General features: G+C 40.2%; 1 protein-coding gene across 1 annotated transcript in view; it reads right to left on the reverse strand.

Moving 5' to 3' along the window:
* Positions 1-406: 406 nt before the first annotated feature.
* The window catches only part of LOC120990506 (shootin-1-like), a 45,908-nt gene continuing 28,480 nt past the window's right edge, over positions 407-17,834 (reverse strand). Inside the window, exons 8-16 of the mRNA XM_040419365.1 lie at positions 17,671-17,765; positions 14,491-14,637; positions 14,154-14,307; positions 13,702-13,849; positions 12,827-12,888; positions 7,855-7,943; positions 6,183-6,245; positions 5,708-5,876; positions 407-848 (exon numbers count right to left, since the gene is read on the reverse strand). Of these exons, the coding sequence (XP_040275299.1) occupies positions 730-848; positions 5,708-5,876; positions 6,183-6,245; positions 7,855-7,943; positions 12,827-12,888; positions 13,702-13,849; positions 14,154-14,307; positions 14,491-14,637; positions 17,671-17,765 (1,046 nt within the window). The 3' untranslated portion in view covers positions 407-729. The remainder of the gene's footprint in view (positions 849-5,707; positions 5,877-6,182; positions 6,246-7,854; positions 7,944-12,826; positions 12,889-13,701; positions 13,850-14,153; positions 14,308-14,490; positions 14,638-17,670; positions 17,766-17,834) is intronic.

Genomic DNA, 17,834 nt, shown 5'->3' on the forward strand with positions numbered 1-17,834 from the left:
TAACAAGTGTTCCAAATATAAAGGTCTATGATAATGATAGTATAAAGATCTATAGGAAAAATGCCATAGAAACAGACTTGGTAGATAGTCAACTTTATGGACCAGTGCCAGGAAGCTGTAGTCAAGGCATTTAAAATATGTACAGAGATCTTTCTAATCATGAGAAGAGGACAGCATCTACAAGTCATGGTCAGGAGATGGGGGCGAAGATCCAGGGATTTATTCTAATTGCCAGATCTGGAGTCGGGATGGAATATTTCCTCTAATATAGGGCATTTACCTTTGACATTTGCCTGTCTCTGCATCAATATTTTAGATAAAAGGTTGGACTTGATGGACCTTATCAGATATGTTACTGGGACCTTGGATGGTCCTTAGCCACATACACTGCAGACACAACATCATGACTGGTTGAGAATTACAAGGTTTATTTTACATTATGTTCCCATTTTACATGAAAGGAGCAGAAGTTGTCATTAAAATTGTGTATTTTCATGTCATTCGGGTGGACATCACTGTGTGGCGTCTTATCCTGCATCTCCCTCATGGCAGCGCTTCCCTAGCAGATCCCTTGGTGCTGGACCAGGTTAAGTTGCCTATGTCTTCTTGGTTGGATGCACCAGATCCTGGCATTCTGCAGCCTCTTATCTCAGTTCCAATTTACAACATTTCAAAGATCACATCAAATATGTCTTTAGATCTGTGGTTATACTACTGCCATATTGCTTGTCATATCTCTGGCTCCTTCTTCTGGCTATTCTGTTGGTCGAAAGTTTTCTTCATTTGTGTCTCAGGACTGAACTTATCCTCATGCTGCAATGTTGTCACCAATGGAGGCAGAAAATTGCCTGCAAACAAAACAGCATTGTAACTGCAGATAATGCACAAGAATATTACTACTACAATACTGCTCCTATGTACAGGAATATTACTACTATAATACTGCCTCCTATGTACAAGAATATAACTACTATAATACTGCTCCTATGTACAAGAATATAACTACTATAATACTGCTCCTATGTACAAGAATATAACTACTATAATACTGCTCCTATGTACAGGAATATAACTACTATAATACTGCTCCTATGTACAAGAATATAACAACTATAATACTGCTCCTATGTACAAGAATATAACTACAATAATACTGCTCCTATGTACAAGAATATAACTACTATAATACTGCTCCTATGTACAAGAATATTACTACTATAATACTGCCTCCTATGTACAAGAATATAACTACTATAATACTGCCTCCTATGTACAAGAATATAACTACTATAATACTGCCTCCTATGTACAAGAATATAACTACTATAATACTACTCCTATGTACAAGAATATAACTACTATAATACTGCTCCTAAGTACAAGAATATAACTACTATAATACTGCCTCCTATGTACAGGAATATAACTACTATAATACTGCTTCCTATGTACAAGAATATAACTACTATAATACTGCCTCCTATGTACAAGAATATAACTACTATAATACTGCCTCCTATGTACAGGAATATAACTACTATAATACTGCTTCTATGTACATGAATATAACTACTATAATACTGCTCCTATGTACAAGAATATAACTACTATAATACTGCTCCTATGTACAAGAATATAACAACTATAATACTGCTCCTATGTACAGGAATATAACTACTATAATACTGCCTCCTATGTACAAGAATATAACTACTATAATACTGCTCCTATGTACAAGAATCTAACTACTATAATACTGCTCCTATGTACAAGAATATAACTACTATAATACTGCTCCTATGTACAAGAATATAACTACTATAATACTGCTCCTATGTACAAGAATATAACTACTATAATACTGCCTCCTATGTACAGGAATATAACTACTATAATACTGCTCCTATGTACAAGAATATAACTACTATAATACTGCCTCCTATGTACAAGAATATAACTACTATAATACTGCTCCTATGTACAGGAATATAACTACTATAATACTGCCTCCTATGTACAGGAATATAACTACTATAATACTGCTCCTATGTACAAGAATATAACTACTATAATACTGCTCCTATGTACAAGAATATAACTACTATAATACTGCTCCTATGTACAAGAATATAACTACTATAATACTGCCTCCTATGTACAAGAATATAACTACTATAATACTTCCTCCTATGTACAAGAATATAACTACTATAATACTGCTCCTATGTACAAGAATATTACTACTATAATACTGCCTCCTATGTACAAGGATATAACTACTATAATACTGCTCCTATGTACAAGAATATAACTACTATAATACTGCTTCTATGTACAAGAATATAACTACTATAATACTGCTCCTATGTACAAGAATATAACTACTATAATACTGCTCCTATGTACAAGAATATAACTACTATAATACTGCTCCTATGTACAAGAATATAACTACAATAATACTGCCTCCTATGTACAAGAATATAACTACTATAATACTGCCTCCTATGTACAATAATATAACTACTATAATACTGCTCCTATGTACAAGAATATAACTACTATAATACTGCTCCTATGTACAAGAATATAACTACTATAATACTGCTCCTCTATACAATAATATAACTACTATAATACTGCTCCTATGTACAAGAATATAACTACTATAATACTGCTCCTCTATGTACAAGAATATTACTACTATAATACTGCCTCCTATGTACAAGAATATAACTACTATAATACTGCTTCCTATGTACAAGAATATAACTACTATAATACTGCCTCCTATGTACAAGAATATAACTACTATAATACTGCCTCCTATGTACAGGAATATAACTACTATAATACTGCTCCTATGTACAAGAATATAACTACTATAATACTGCTCCTATGTACAAGAATATAACTACTATAATACTGCTCCTATGTACAAGAATATAACAACTATAATACTGCTCCTATGTACAGGAATATAACTACTATAATACTGCCTCCTATGTACAAGAATATAACTACTATAATACTGCTCCTATGTACAAGAATCTAACTACTATAATACTGCTCCTATGTACAAGAATATAACTACTATAATACTGCTCCTATGTACAAGAATATAACTACTATAATACTGCTCCTATGTACAAGAATATAACTACTATAATACTGCCTCCTATGTACAGGAATATAACTACTATAATACTGCTCCTATGTACAAGAATATAACTACTATAATACTGCCTCCTATGTACAAGAATATAACTACTATAATACTGCTCCTATGTACAGGAATATAACTACTATAATACTGCCTCCTATGTACAGGAATATAACTACTATAATACTGCTCCTATGTACAAGAATATAACTACTATAATACTGCTCCTATGTACAAGAATATAACTACTATAATACTGCTCCTATGTACAAGAATATAACTACTATAATACTGCCTCCTATGTACAAGAATATAACTACTATAATACTTCCTCCTATGTACAAGAATATAACTACTATAATACTGCTCCTATGTACAAGAATATTACTACTATAATACTGCCTCCTATGTACAAGGATATAACTACTATAATACTGCTCCTATGTACAAGAATATAACTACTATAATACTGCTTCTATGTACAAGAATATAACTACTATAATACTGCTCCTATGTACAAGAATATAACTACTATAATACTGCTCCTATGTACAAGAATATAACTACTATAATACTGCTCCTATGTACAAGAATATAACTACTATAATACTGCTCCTCTATACAATAATATAACTACTATAATACTGCTCCTATGTACAAGAATATAACTACTATAATACTGCCTCCTATGTACAAGAATATAACTACTATAATACTGCTCCTATGTACAAGAATATAACTACTATAATACTGCTCCTCTATACAATAATATAACTACTATAATACTGCTCCTATGTACAAGAATATAACTACTATAATACTGCCTCCTATGTACAAGAATATAACTACTATAATACTGCTCCTATGTACAAGAATATAACTACTATAATACTGCTCCTATGTACAAGAATATAACTACTATAATACTGCTCCTATGTACAAGAATATAACTACTATAATACTGCTCCTCTATACAATAATATAACTACTATAATACTGCTCCTATGTACAAGAATATAACTACTATAATACTGCTCCTCTATGTACAAGAATATTACTACTATAATACTGCTCCTATGTACAAGAATATAACTACTATAATACTGCTCCTATGTACAAGAATATAACTACTATAATACTGCTCCTATGTACAAGAATATAACTACTATAATACTGCTCCTATGTACAAGAATATAACTACTATAATACTGCTCCTCTATACAATAATATAACTACTATAATACTGCTCCTATGTACAAGAATATAACTACTATAATACTGCTCCTCTATGTACAAGAATATTACTACTATAATACTGCCTCCTATGTACAAGAATATAACTACTATAATACTGCTTCCTATGTACAAGAATATAACTACTATAATACTGCCTCCTATGTACAAGAATATAACTACTATAATACTGCCTCCTATGTACAGGAATATAACTACTATAATACTGCTCCTATGTACAAGAATATAACTACTATAATACTGCTCCTATGTACAAGAATATAACTACTATAATACTGCTCCTATGTACAAGAATATAACAACTATAATACTGCTCCTATGTACAGGAATATAACTACTATAATACTGCCTCCTATGTACAAGAATATAACTACTATAATACTGCCTCCTATGTACAAGAATATAACTACTATAATACTGCCTCCTATGTACAGGAATATAACTACTATAATACTGCTCCTATGTACAAGAATATAACTACTATAATACTGCCTCCTATGTACAGGAATATAACTACTATAATACTGCTCCTATGTACAAGAATATAACTACTATAATACTGCTCCTATGTACAAGAATATAACTACAATAATACTGCCTCCTATGTACAAGAATATAACTACTATAATACTGCCTCCTATGTACAATAATATAACTACTATAATACTGCTCCTATGTACAAGAATATAACTACTATAATACTGCTCCTATGTACAAGAATATAACTACTATAATACTGCTCCTCTATACAATAATATAACTACTATAATACTGCTCCTATGTACAAGAATATAACTACTATAATACTGCCTCCTATGTACAAGAATATAACTACTATAATACTGCTCCTATGTAGAAGAATATAACTACTATAATACTGCCTCCTATGTACAAGAATATAACTACTATAATACTGCCTACTATGTACAAGAATATAACTACTATAATACTGCCCCTATGTACAATAATATAACTACTATAATACTGCTCCTATGTACAAGAATATAACTACTATAATACTGCTCCTATGTACAAGAATATAACTACTATAATACTGCTCCTATGTACAAGAATATAACTACTATAATACTGCTCCTATGTACAAGAATATAACTACTATAATACTGCCTCCTATGTACAAGAATATAACTACTATAATACTGCTCCTCTATACAATAATATAACTGCTATAATACTGCCTCCTATGTACAATAATATAGATTAGCAGAGCAAGGCCAGAGTCTCTGCTTCCTAAAACATTTTCACAGGCGCTGCTGGTATCAGACTTACTTTTTCCCAAACTCCCTGAGTTTTTTTCTGTCTTCGGGGCGCTCTCCGTCTTTTGAGGAGTATCTACTATTCGCCGACGCCTCTGTAGAACTGACTCCAATTCGCCATCTTTGGCTTTGCGGCTCATCCGGTGGCGGCTTGCTCTTCGTGCTGGTTTTCTCACTGTGTGCTACAGGGAGAAAGAGCTTTAGAAGTGACAGATTTTTCATGATTTTTTTTTTTTTATGTGAAATCAGTGACATTTTTAATACTTCAGTCACATCCAGAGCTGTATTCAGAATTGTGCTGTCAATCTTCGTTACGTCACCTCTCACCACAGCTTGTTTAGTGTGTCTATGGAATGTAATCTGCGGTGGTGCATTGCAGGAGATATAGTGTTTGTATGGTGTTTATGTGGCGGTATAGTGATAGTTTATAGAGGGCTGTGTGCCGCCATCACCATACCACAGATCAGACACATCCTACTGACACTTACCAATAATATTCCTTGGAGCTCACTGATGGCGCTCTTACGTTTGCTGGTCATTGCAGCCTGGTCCTGGTGAAACCATAAAAATGTAAAAAAACAAAATGAAATAGATTTTTTTTCATCGTCAGTTTAATAATTCCCAAATTATGGTAAATTTCTTTAATCGGTAATCGATTCGTCTGGTAATCTTTATTAACAATTTCCTACAGTTTTGCCTCTACAGCTTTCCATGACAGTGCTTCTACAGACTCTTGCTCTCTACCTCCCACTGAATCCGTCAGAGAGCTGCTCTGATGGCTCCACCTGTAGCCCTTATCTGTACTTATATCAGTTTGATAAGAATTTTAGAGTGTTTATGGGCTGTCAGGAGTTCAGAGATGAGGGCCACAGATCAGTTCTCTGATGGATTCACTGTAAAGCTGAGTGCAATAGAGAAAATGAACAACATAGAGGAAAAACTGTTGGAATTTTTTAAATAAAAAAACTATTGAAGAAATTTGTAAAATACAGTAATAGAAAATTTCCCCCAAAAGGTGTTCATAGCCTTTTAAGTATGGAAAGGGATTTTCCAGGATTTTTATACTGATGGCCTACCCATAGGATAGGTCATTAGTGTATCTAAGATCAGCAGGTGTCCAACACCTGACACTGCCGTTGATCAGCTGTAGGAAGAGGCAGTGGCACCTCATGAACCCTTAGGCCTCTTGTGCTGTCCCAGCCCAATTTACTTCTGAAAGTACAATTCTTATTAATTGTAATCTATATTTATTTTACTTTGCTGCTATCTTGTGGCCATTGTTATGTTTGGTTTTATGAAGTTATCTATGGTTGTATTTCATTATGTCATTCATCTTGTAGCTCTTCCTCTTCTGTAAGCTCACATCCTGTGTCCTGCAGTCTTTTCCTGTTTGTTTGCCTGTCGGACATTCAACACTTAGCTGGAGAGCGGATTTTCCTTTGACCTCTATCACCTCTCAAGATTTATTCAGTAAATATATTCATTGCATCTCCCTCACTGGAATTCTACATGCAATGGTGTTGCTAGGGGCATGATGAAGAGATGGCCACTCACGCTCATCAGAGACTTCTCACTCATAGAGCGGGAGCAGATTACCTCTTCTTAGGCCAGTGAAGTCATGTTCATCAGTCACATGGCCTAGGCGCAGCTCATTCCCATTGAAATGAATGAGGCTGAGCTGCAATACCAAGCACAGCCACTATACAGTGTATGGCGCTGTGCTTGGTAAACTGTGAGGAGGTGACCGTGCTCTCCAGAGTTCTGGAGGGTGCTGTAGTTTCCTCAAACAGCTGATCCGCGAGGGTCCAATATTAATGACCTAACCTGAGGAAAGGCCATTAATATCTAAATCCTGGAGATCCCCTTTAAAATAATTTTACCATGCTTTTGTTGTACAAAAATCTGATTACTAAGGCAATAAGACAGAGCCGCCAACCCATAGAAAGGCCTGTAGCTGCTCAGCGGTCTCTCTCTTTCTTGCAGATTTAGCCCAATTAGAGCAGAAGAGAAGTCATTCCCAAAAAATTCAGTTACTACTAGGCCAAATGTCTGGTAACATTGATGAACTGCTGCCGCTCTGGGAATGTGAGACTGAGACGTTAATGAGACTAATTACTACTATTCTGGGATTGGGGGGAGAAGAGTAACGATGCAATGAACCTTTCTGTCATTCGCTGGCCGCAGTATCACTCCGCTCTTAATTCTCTCCATCATTTCTCGCACTGCATCCGCTCTGGCATCAGGGCCGCCTGCAAATACAACTTCATATTACTGCCCTAGAAGACAGCATGGCTACCGTGTACACCTCTGGACGCCACACACCGCGCACCTCCGGACGTCACACACCGTGCGCATTACCTGACGTCACACCGCGCGCACCTTTGGACGTCACACACCGCGCGCACCTCCTAATGTCACACACCGCGCGCACCTCCTGACGTCACACACCGTGCGCACCTCCGGAGGTCACACACCGTGCACCTCCTGACGTCACACACCGTGCGCACCTCCTGACGTCACACACCGCGCGCACCTCCGGACGTCACACACCGCGCGCACCTCCGGACGTCACACACTGTGCACCTCCGGACGTCACACACTGTGCACCTCCTGACGTCACACACCGAGCGCGCCCTCCTGACGTCACACACCGAGCACGCCCTCCTGACGTCACACATAACGTGCGCACCTCCTGACGTCACACACCGCGCGCACCTCCGGACGTCACACACCGCGCGCACCTCCGGACGTCACACACTGTGCACCTCCGGACGTCACACACTGTGCACCTCCTGACGTCACACACCGAGCGCGCCCTCCTGACGTCACACACCGAGCACGCCCTCCTGACGTCACACATAACGCGCACCTCCTGACGTCACACACCGCGCGCACCTCCTAATGTCACACACTGTGCACCTCCTGTCGCCACACACCGCGCGCACTTCCTGATGTCACACACCGCGCGCACTTCCTGATGTCACACACCGCGCGCACTTCCTGATGTCACACACCGCGCGCATTGTGGAAGCGCTAATCTCCATAGTCATCTGTATCGCCGTCCTTAGGACAGAGATACAGATGGATGCTGCGGGGAAGGGGAGAGGCATCTCCCTTCCCCAATCTTCTGATAGACTGCACTAGGCCTGCAGCCTATGAGAGGCCGGTGCAGGCGGCACGATGACGTTATTGCGCTGCCTGAGCCATACAGCGCGGGACACAGGCCGGAAGAGGCCTGCATCGCATTGCTGCCGGCCTGATGGAGGTAAGTATGTGAGTTTTTTTTTGGGGGGGGTACAATACAGGAGAGGAGTGCTGTGGGGGCACTTGTTACTGGCACATGATTAGGGGGCATCTATCGGGGGCACTTGTTAGTGGCACATGATTGGGGGGCATCTATGGGGGCACTTGTTACTGGCACATGATTGGGGGGCATCTATGGGGGCACTTCTTACTGGCATATGATTGGGGGGCCTCTATTGGGACACTTTTTACTGGCACATTATTGGGGGGCACTATGGGGGCATCTACTGAGGCCACAAAGAAGGGGTATTTTATATGGGGGGCTCTGTATAGGGGAATTTTATATTGGGACACATTATGGTGGGTACTATGGGGAAGGGGGGAAAGGAACACAATGGGGTCATCTATGGGGTGCACTAAGAAGGGGTATTTTATACAAATTATGGGGAACACTGAGGTCATCTACTGGGGCACTATATAGGAATATTTTATACTGGTACATTATGGGGGGCACTAGGAGGAAGGGGGGAGAGGAGCACTCTGGGGGCATTTACTGGGAGCACTATATGGGGTATTTTATACTGGCACATTATGGGGGGCACTAGGAGGAAGGGGGGAGAGGAGCACTCTGGGGGCATTTACTGGGAGCACTATATAGGGGTATTTTATACTGGCACATTATGGGGGCACTATGGGGACATTAAATCAACTGGGGGCATTACAAGGGGGTATTTTATAAGGAGAATTATTACTACTGGGGGGGCTTTATTATTACTGGGGTTCTATGGGGAACATGATTACTAGTATAGGCACTATGGGAGCATTATTACTTACACTACAGTGGGGACATGTTGGGGGTACTGTAGGAGCACTATTACTACCATGTGTGCTCTAGCAGAGAATTATTCCTATTGGTGGGACTTTTGGGAGCACTATTACTGTGGGGGCACCTTGGCACAGTATCAGCCTACCACAATTATTTTTGTGGGACATTAGGTTTACACCATTAGTGTCTGGGGCACTATTTGCTGGGCGCAGTTATTTTAGGGCACTGTGTGCCAATAATTATTGAAGGGCACTATCTGCATGGTACTACTATTATCAGGGGGTTTATCTGTTTCTGCAGTATAGTATTGGGGAGCACAGCGGCACAGTATTGGGGGTGGTAGGATGATTTGTCCAGAAGAAGGGAGGATGATGAAAAAGTAGTAAACTAAGATTTTTTTTTTTGTCAAACTGCAGAGACGAAAAATGGCTGAAAAATGGTGTCTGGTCTGAAGGTCTGAAAGGAGAAGATGAAGAAAGAGAACATCTACATCAAAGGAGACGTCACTGGATGTAAGAGGTAGGGGGCGCTGTATTACCCTGGATGTTCTGTAGTGATATATGTAATGCTAGGAGGGAAGGGGTTAGGTTGAAATTTGGTATTGGGGGGAGGCGGCTTTTTCAATTTTCGCCTCAGGCAGCAGAAGGACTAGGTGCACCCCCTGCTCCCTGACATCACACACTGCACGCACCTCTGACTGTCTGACATCACACACTGCACGCACCCCCTGCTCCCTGACATCACACACTGCACGCACCTCTGACTGTCTGACATCACACACTGCACGCACCTCTGACTGTCTGACATCACACACTGCACGCACCTCTGACGGTCTGACATCACACACTGCACGCACCTCTGACTGTCTGACATCACACACTGCACGCACCTCTGACTGTCTGACATCACACACTGCACGCACCTCTGACGGTCTGACATCACACACTGCACGCACCTCTGACGGTCTGACATCACACACTGCACGCACCTCTGACTGTCTGACATCACACACTGCATGCACCTCTGACTGTCTGACATCACACACTGCACGCACCTCTGACGGTCTGACATCACACACTGCACGCACCTCTGACTGTCTGACATCACACACTGCACGCACCTCTGACTGTCTGACATCACACACTGCACGCACCTCTGACGGTCTGACATCACACACTGCACGCACCTCTGACGGTCTGACATCACACACTGCACGCACCTCTGACGGTCTGACATCACACACTGCACGCACCTCTGACTGTCTGACATCACACACTGCACGCACCTCTGACGGTCTGACATCACACACTGCACGCACCTCTGACTGTCTGACATCACACACTGCACGCACCTCTGACTGTCTGACATCACACACTGCACGCACCTCTGACGGTCTGACATCACACACTGCACGCACCTCTGACGGTCTGACATCACACACTGCACACACCTCTGACTGTCTGACATCACACACTGCACGCACCTCTGACGGTCTGACATCACACACTGCACACACCTCTGACTGTCTGACATCACACACTGCATGCACCTCTGACTGTCTGACATCACACACTGCACACACCTCTGACTGTCTGACATCACACACTGCATGCACCTCTGACTGTCTGACATCACACACTGCACGCACCTCTGACTGTCTGACATCACACACTGCACGCACCTCTGACTGTCTGACAACACACACTGCACACACCTCTGACTGTCTGACATCACACACTGCACACAACTCTGACTGTCTGACATCACACACTGCACGCACCTCTGACGGTCTGACATCACACACTGCACGCACCCCCTGCTCCCTGACATCACACACTGCACGCACCTCTGACTGTCTGACATCACACACTGCACGCACCCCCTGCTCCCTGACATCACACACTGCACGCACCCCCTGCTCCCTGACATCACACACTGCACGCACCTCTGACTGTCTGACATCACACACTGCACGCACCTCTGAGTGTCTGACATCACACACTGCATGCACCTCTGACGGTCTGACATCACACACTGCACACACCTCTGATTGTCTGACATCACACACTGCACGCACCTCTGACTGTCTGACATCACACACTGCATGCACCTCTGACTGTCTGACAACACACACTGCATGCACCTCTGACTGTCTGACATCACACACTGCACGCACCTCTGACTGTCTGACATCACACACTGCACGCACCTCTGATTGTCTGACATCACACACTGCACGCACCTCTGAGTGTCTGACATCACACACTGCATGCACCTCTGACTGTCTGACAACACACACTGCACGCACCTCTGAGTGTCTGACATCACACACTGCATGCACCTCTGACTGTCTGACAACACACACTGCATGCACCTCTGACTGTCTGACATCACACACTGCACGCACCTCTGACTGTCTGACATCACACACTGCACGCACCTCTGACTGTCTGACATCACACACTGCACACAACTCTGACTGTCTGACATCACACACTGCACGCACCTCTGACTGTCTGACATCACACACTGCACGCACCTCTGACTGTCTGACATCACACACTGCACGCACCTCTGACTGTCTGACATCACACACTGCACGCACCTCTGAGTGTCTGACATCACACACTGCATGCACCTCTGACTGTCTGACAACACACACTGCATGCACCTCTGACTGTCTGACATCACACACTGCACGCACCTCTGACTGTCTGACATCACACACTGCACGCACCTCTGACTGTCTGACATCACACACTGCACACAACTCTGACTGTCTGACATCACACACTGCACGCACCTCTGACTGTCTGACATCACACACTGCACGCACCTCTGACTGTCTGACATCACACACTGCACGCACCTCTGACTGTCTGACATCACACACTGCACGCACCTCTGACTGTCTGACATCACACACTGCATGCACCTCTGACTGTCTGACAACACACACTGCACGCACCTCTGACTGTCTGACAACACACACTGCATACACCTCTGACTGTCTGACATCACACACTGCACGCACCTCCTGACATCACAGACATCATTACTTACCTGTCACTGGTGACCCCTCTGACTCTAGTTTTCCTCGTCTCTGCTTAATTAAAGCCAAGGGGCTGGAAAAAAAATTGATTAATCTTTTACATCATTGTAATAGAACTTATGAACTTGTACTGAAACTGAAATAACATAAAGTATCTGCTCTCCCTATCCTGCGGTCCCAGCCGCCAGAGTATCGCTGTGCCTCCCATCCGCTGAGGCCTAGTACTCTCTATGATCCCCAATGCCCATAGGGGACACACACTCGCTCCCTTTGGCTCTCTTCCTAGGAGGTGGCTGGCCATCTTTAGGTATTTAAGACCCTTTACCCTGTGAGAATGTGCCTGAGCAATAGGTTCTAGTTTGCTAGTTTCCTGCAAAGGGTTACCTTTTGTTCATTTGCCTGGCATCCATTCTGAAGCTGACCACCCTGACTTCAGACTGTTTATTTTCTTTCTGCCCTGACCTCAGCCTGCCCCTGACCACAGTTTTGCCTGATCCCTCAGTACTCCTCACCAGTGTCTCTAGACCACTGTGGATCAGTAGTCACTGAACAGAGACTACTTCAGGAGGTAGCCTGTTGGTATTCCTGCAGTGGAGTACAGATCCCTATACAGGTAGTGAAGGTTGAGGAGTAGACCTGCGGGTAATATAGATAAAATCTACTGGATTAGACCCCAGTCAAATATGTTCAAGTGACACAGTCTATCCACATCCCCTCCATTATAAAATCAGCAATAAAGTTCTCGTTATACTCATGATTATGGCAGATCTAGAAAATGTAGAGGCATACCATTTCACAGAAGAACTACATAGACCTAATGTCCCCAAAGATATCTAAACTCCCCATACAGCACTCCCAATCTCATTACTCAACATTAGAGCCTCACTCTTCTGGAGTCTTGAAAAGAGAGCATGGAGGTGGAGGTGGTGGAGGGGGTGGTGGTAGTGGTGAGACTGGTGGTGCCACCAAAGATGCATCATCCACTGAGTTTGTTGATGTTCCCCTTCTCTGCAGTTCCTCTTCCAGAGATTTAACTACGAGAAAACACATCGCTCATTGAGAAAGAGTGGTCTCATGATCCCGGAACCTGTGAATGCCATGTAGACATGTTGTGTTGAGTATTCCTGCAGATGAGGCTATAGACACATAAAATTCCAGTTCTAAGTTGGCTAATATGTGGCTATGTGATATAGATGTATTCTAGAGGAAACTCTTTATCTCGCAAACATTGACACACTCACAAAAATAGATCGGTGCACCCTGACAGAGCACCTTCAGTGGAGCAAGTGAAGGTCTAGTTTTATGGAGGTCAAATTAGAGAACCACACTTTCCCTTACCTCGTTCTTCTAGTAATGTGCACTTCTCCTTCATCACCTTCAGTTCTTCTTCTACCTGACTTTTTTCCGTGTTTAGTACATTTAGGTTTTCCTTGATGGTGAGAAGTTCCTCTTTGGTTGGTCTCTCCGATAACTGCAACTCCAGGCTGTTCACCTGTCGAAAATAAGGACAATCATAAGGAGATCCGACTCCACCAGTGCACAGGATTTGTTGGGCCTGCCTTTGGTTATATCCATTTACTCTTATAAAAGTGAGTGGTTGTCACTCATAATGGAGCAAGTAAGTGCCCATTAATTGGCGTGTAATGTGAATGAGCACACAAGGTCAATTGGTCACCTTTCTCTGCAGTTCCTGCTTTGTGTCCTCCAGAGTTGTGGTCATGGAGCGGACATCATCCAGCGCTTTCATCAGCATCTCATCGGGTTGAACATTCTGCATTAGTATCATACTCTGCCGGGAAATGGCCTTTTTCTCTTTGCGAACCTGAGGAGGAAAAGACTTGTGATGATTTCAAGTCTCCTGCTACAGTCTGTCTCTGGTACTACTTCTATAATGTCTGTACTGAAATATTGTTATATTCTTGTACACAGGAGGCAGTATTATAGTAGTTATACTCTTGTACATAGGAGCAGTATTATAGTAGTTATATTCTTGTACATAGGAGCAGTATTATAGTAGATATATTCTTGTACATAGGAGCAGTATTATAGTAGTTATATTCTTGTACATAGGAGCAGTATTATAGTAGTTATATTCTTGTACATAGGAGCAGTATTATAGTAGTTATATTCTTGTACATAGGAGCAGTATTATAGTAGATATATTCTTGTACATAGGAGGCAGTATTATAGTAGTTATACTCTTGTACATAGGAGCAGTATTATAGTAGTTATATTCTTGTACATAGGAGGCAGTATTATAGTAGTTATATTCTTGTACATAGGAGCAGTATTATAGTAGTTATATTCTTGTACATGGGAGCAGTATTATAGTAGTTATATTCTTGTACATAGGAGCAGTATTATAGTAGTTATATTCTTGTACATAGGAGCAGTATTATAGTAGTTATATTCTTGTATATAGGAGCAGTATTATAGTAGTTATATTCTTGTACATAGGAGCAGTATTATAGTAGTTATATTCTTGTACATAGGAGCAGTATTATAGTAGTTATATTCTTGTATATAGGAGCAGTATTATAGTAGTTATATTCTTGTATATAGGAGCAGTATTATAGCAGTTATATTCTTGTACATAGGAGCAGTATTATAGTAGTTATATTCTTGTACATAGGAGCAGTATTATAGTAGTTATATTCCTGTATATAGGAGGCAGTATTATAGTAGTTATATTCTTGTACATAGGAGCAGTATTATAGTAGTTATATTCCTGTACATAGGAGCAGTATTATAGTAGTTATATTCTTGTACATAGGAGGCAGTATTATAGTAGTTATATTCTTGTACATGGGAGCAGTATTATAGTAGTTATATTCTTGTACATAGGAGCAGTATTATAGTAGTTATATTCTTGTACATAGGAGGCAGTATTATAGTAGTTATATTCTTGTACATAGGAGCAGTATTATAGTAGTTATATTCTTGTACATAGAAGCAGTATTATAGTAGTTATATTCCTGTACATAGGAGCAGTATTATAGTAGTTCTATTCTTGTACATAGGAGCAGTATTATAGTAGTTATATTCTTGTACATAGGAGGCAGTATTATAGTAGTTATATTCTTGTACATAGGAGCAGTATTATAGTAGTTATATTCTTGCACATAGGAGCAGTATTATAGTAGTTATATTCTTGTTCACAGGAGGCAGTATTATAGTAGTTATATTCTTGTACACAGGAGGAAGTATTATAGTAGTTATATTTTTGTATATAGGAGCAGTATTATAGTAGTTATATTCTTATACATAGGAGGCAGTATTATAGTAGTTATATTCTTGAACATAGGAGCAGTACTATAGTAGTTATATTCTTGTACATAGGAACAGTCTTATAGTAGTAATATTCTTGTACATAGGAGCAGTATTATAGTAGTTATATTCTTGTATATAGGAGCAGTATTATAGTAGTTATATTCTTGTACATAGGAGGCAGTATTATAGTAGTTATATTCCTGTACATAGGAGGCAGTACTATAGTAGTTATAATCTTGTACATAGGAGCAGTATTATAGTAGTTATATTCTTGTACATAGGAGCAGTATTATAGTAGTTATATTCTTGTACATAGGAGCAGTATTATAGTAGTTATATTCTTGTACATAGGAGCAGTATTATAGTAGTTATATTCTTATACATAGGAGGCAGTATTATAGTAGTTATATTCTTGTACATAGGAGGCAGTATTATAGTAGTTATATTCCTGTACATAGGAGCAGTATTATAGTAATTATATTCTTTTACATAGGAGCAGTATTATAGTAGTTATATTCTTGTACATAGGAGCAGTATTATAGTAATTATATTCTTGTACATAGGAGCAGTATTATAGTAGTTATATTCTTGTACATAGAAGGCAGTATTACAGTAGTTATATTCTTGTACATAGGAGGCAGTATTATAGTAGTTATATTCTTGTACATAGTAGGCAGTATTATAGTAGTTATATTATTGTACATAGAAGGCAGTATTATAGTAGTTATATTCTTGTACATAGGAGCAGTATTATAGTAGTTATATTATTGTACATAGGAGGCAGTATTATAGTAGTTATATTCTTGTACATAGGAGCAGTATTATAGTAGTTATATTATTGTACATAGAAGGCAGTATTATAGTAGTTATATTCTTGTATATAGGAGGCAGTATTATAGTAGTTATGTTCTTGTACATAGGAGCAGTATTATAGTAGTTATATTCTTATACATAGGAGGCAGTATTATAGTATTTATATCCTTGTACATAGGAGGCAGTATTATAGTAGTTATATTCTTGTATATAGGAGCAGTATTATAGTAGTTATATTCTTGTACATAGGAGGCAGTATTATAGTAGTTATATTCTTCTACATAGGAGGCAGTATTATAGTAGTTATATTCTTGTACATAGGAGCAGTATTATAGTAGTTATATTCTGGTACATAGGAGCAGTATTATAGTAGTTATATTCTTATACATAGGAGCAGTATTATAGTAGTTATATTCTTGTACAGGAAAATCCCTTCGTCTATCTTTACAAGATGCCCCAACGATCCCACATGTTCTGTTTCCTTAGCAGCCTGTTGTTCGACTTCAGTTAAGGGTTTATTATCATTAAGGATTTTAATGTTTTTGTTCTGAAGGGATATCTTAAGATGTCCATTAAAATGTTTGACCACCATGTGCTATCTGTGGAGGTTCAACCTCATGGACCCCTTCCCAGAAGTTGGTACTTCCTCTTAATTCTCAGGTATGTAGCGGGTTCCATAGGTAAGTTTCCAATTTCCCACCAATTGTAAAGTGATGGCAACATTTTGTAAAATGGGAAAACCCTTTTAATCTCCATCCATTACTCACTCTACCTTGCTTGCATAGGATTCCGCCTCATATCGTAAACTTTGTTCCATTTCTAGCTCGTCCAAGGTTTCAGCATATTCCCGAGTGACTGCAAGCGACACTGAACGAAAAACAAAAGAGTTACTGACTCAGGTATAGTTTATCAAAATACGTCTGGTTAGGAGATAGC

Source organism: Bufo bufo, chromosome 2 (genome assembly GCF_905171765.1).
Source record: "Bufo bufo chromosome 2, aBufBuf1.1, whole genome shotgun sequence".
Taxonomy (NCBI): domain Eukaryota; kingdom Metazoa; phylum Chordata; class Amphibia; order Anura; family Bufonidae; genus Bufo; species Bufo bufo.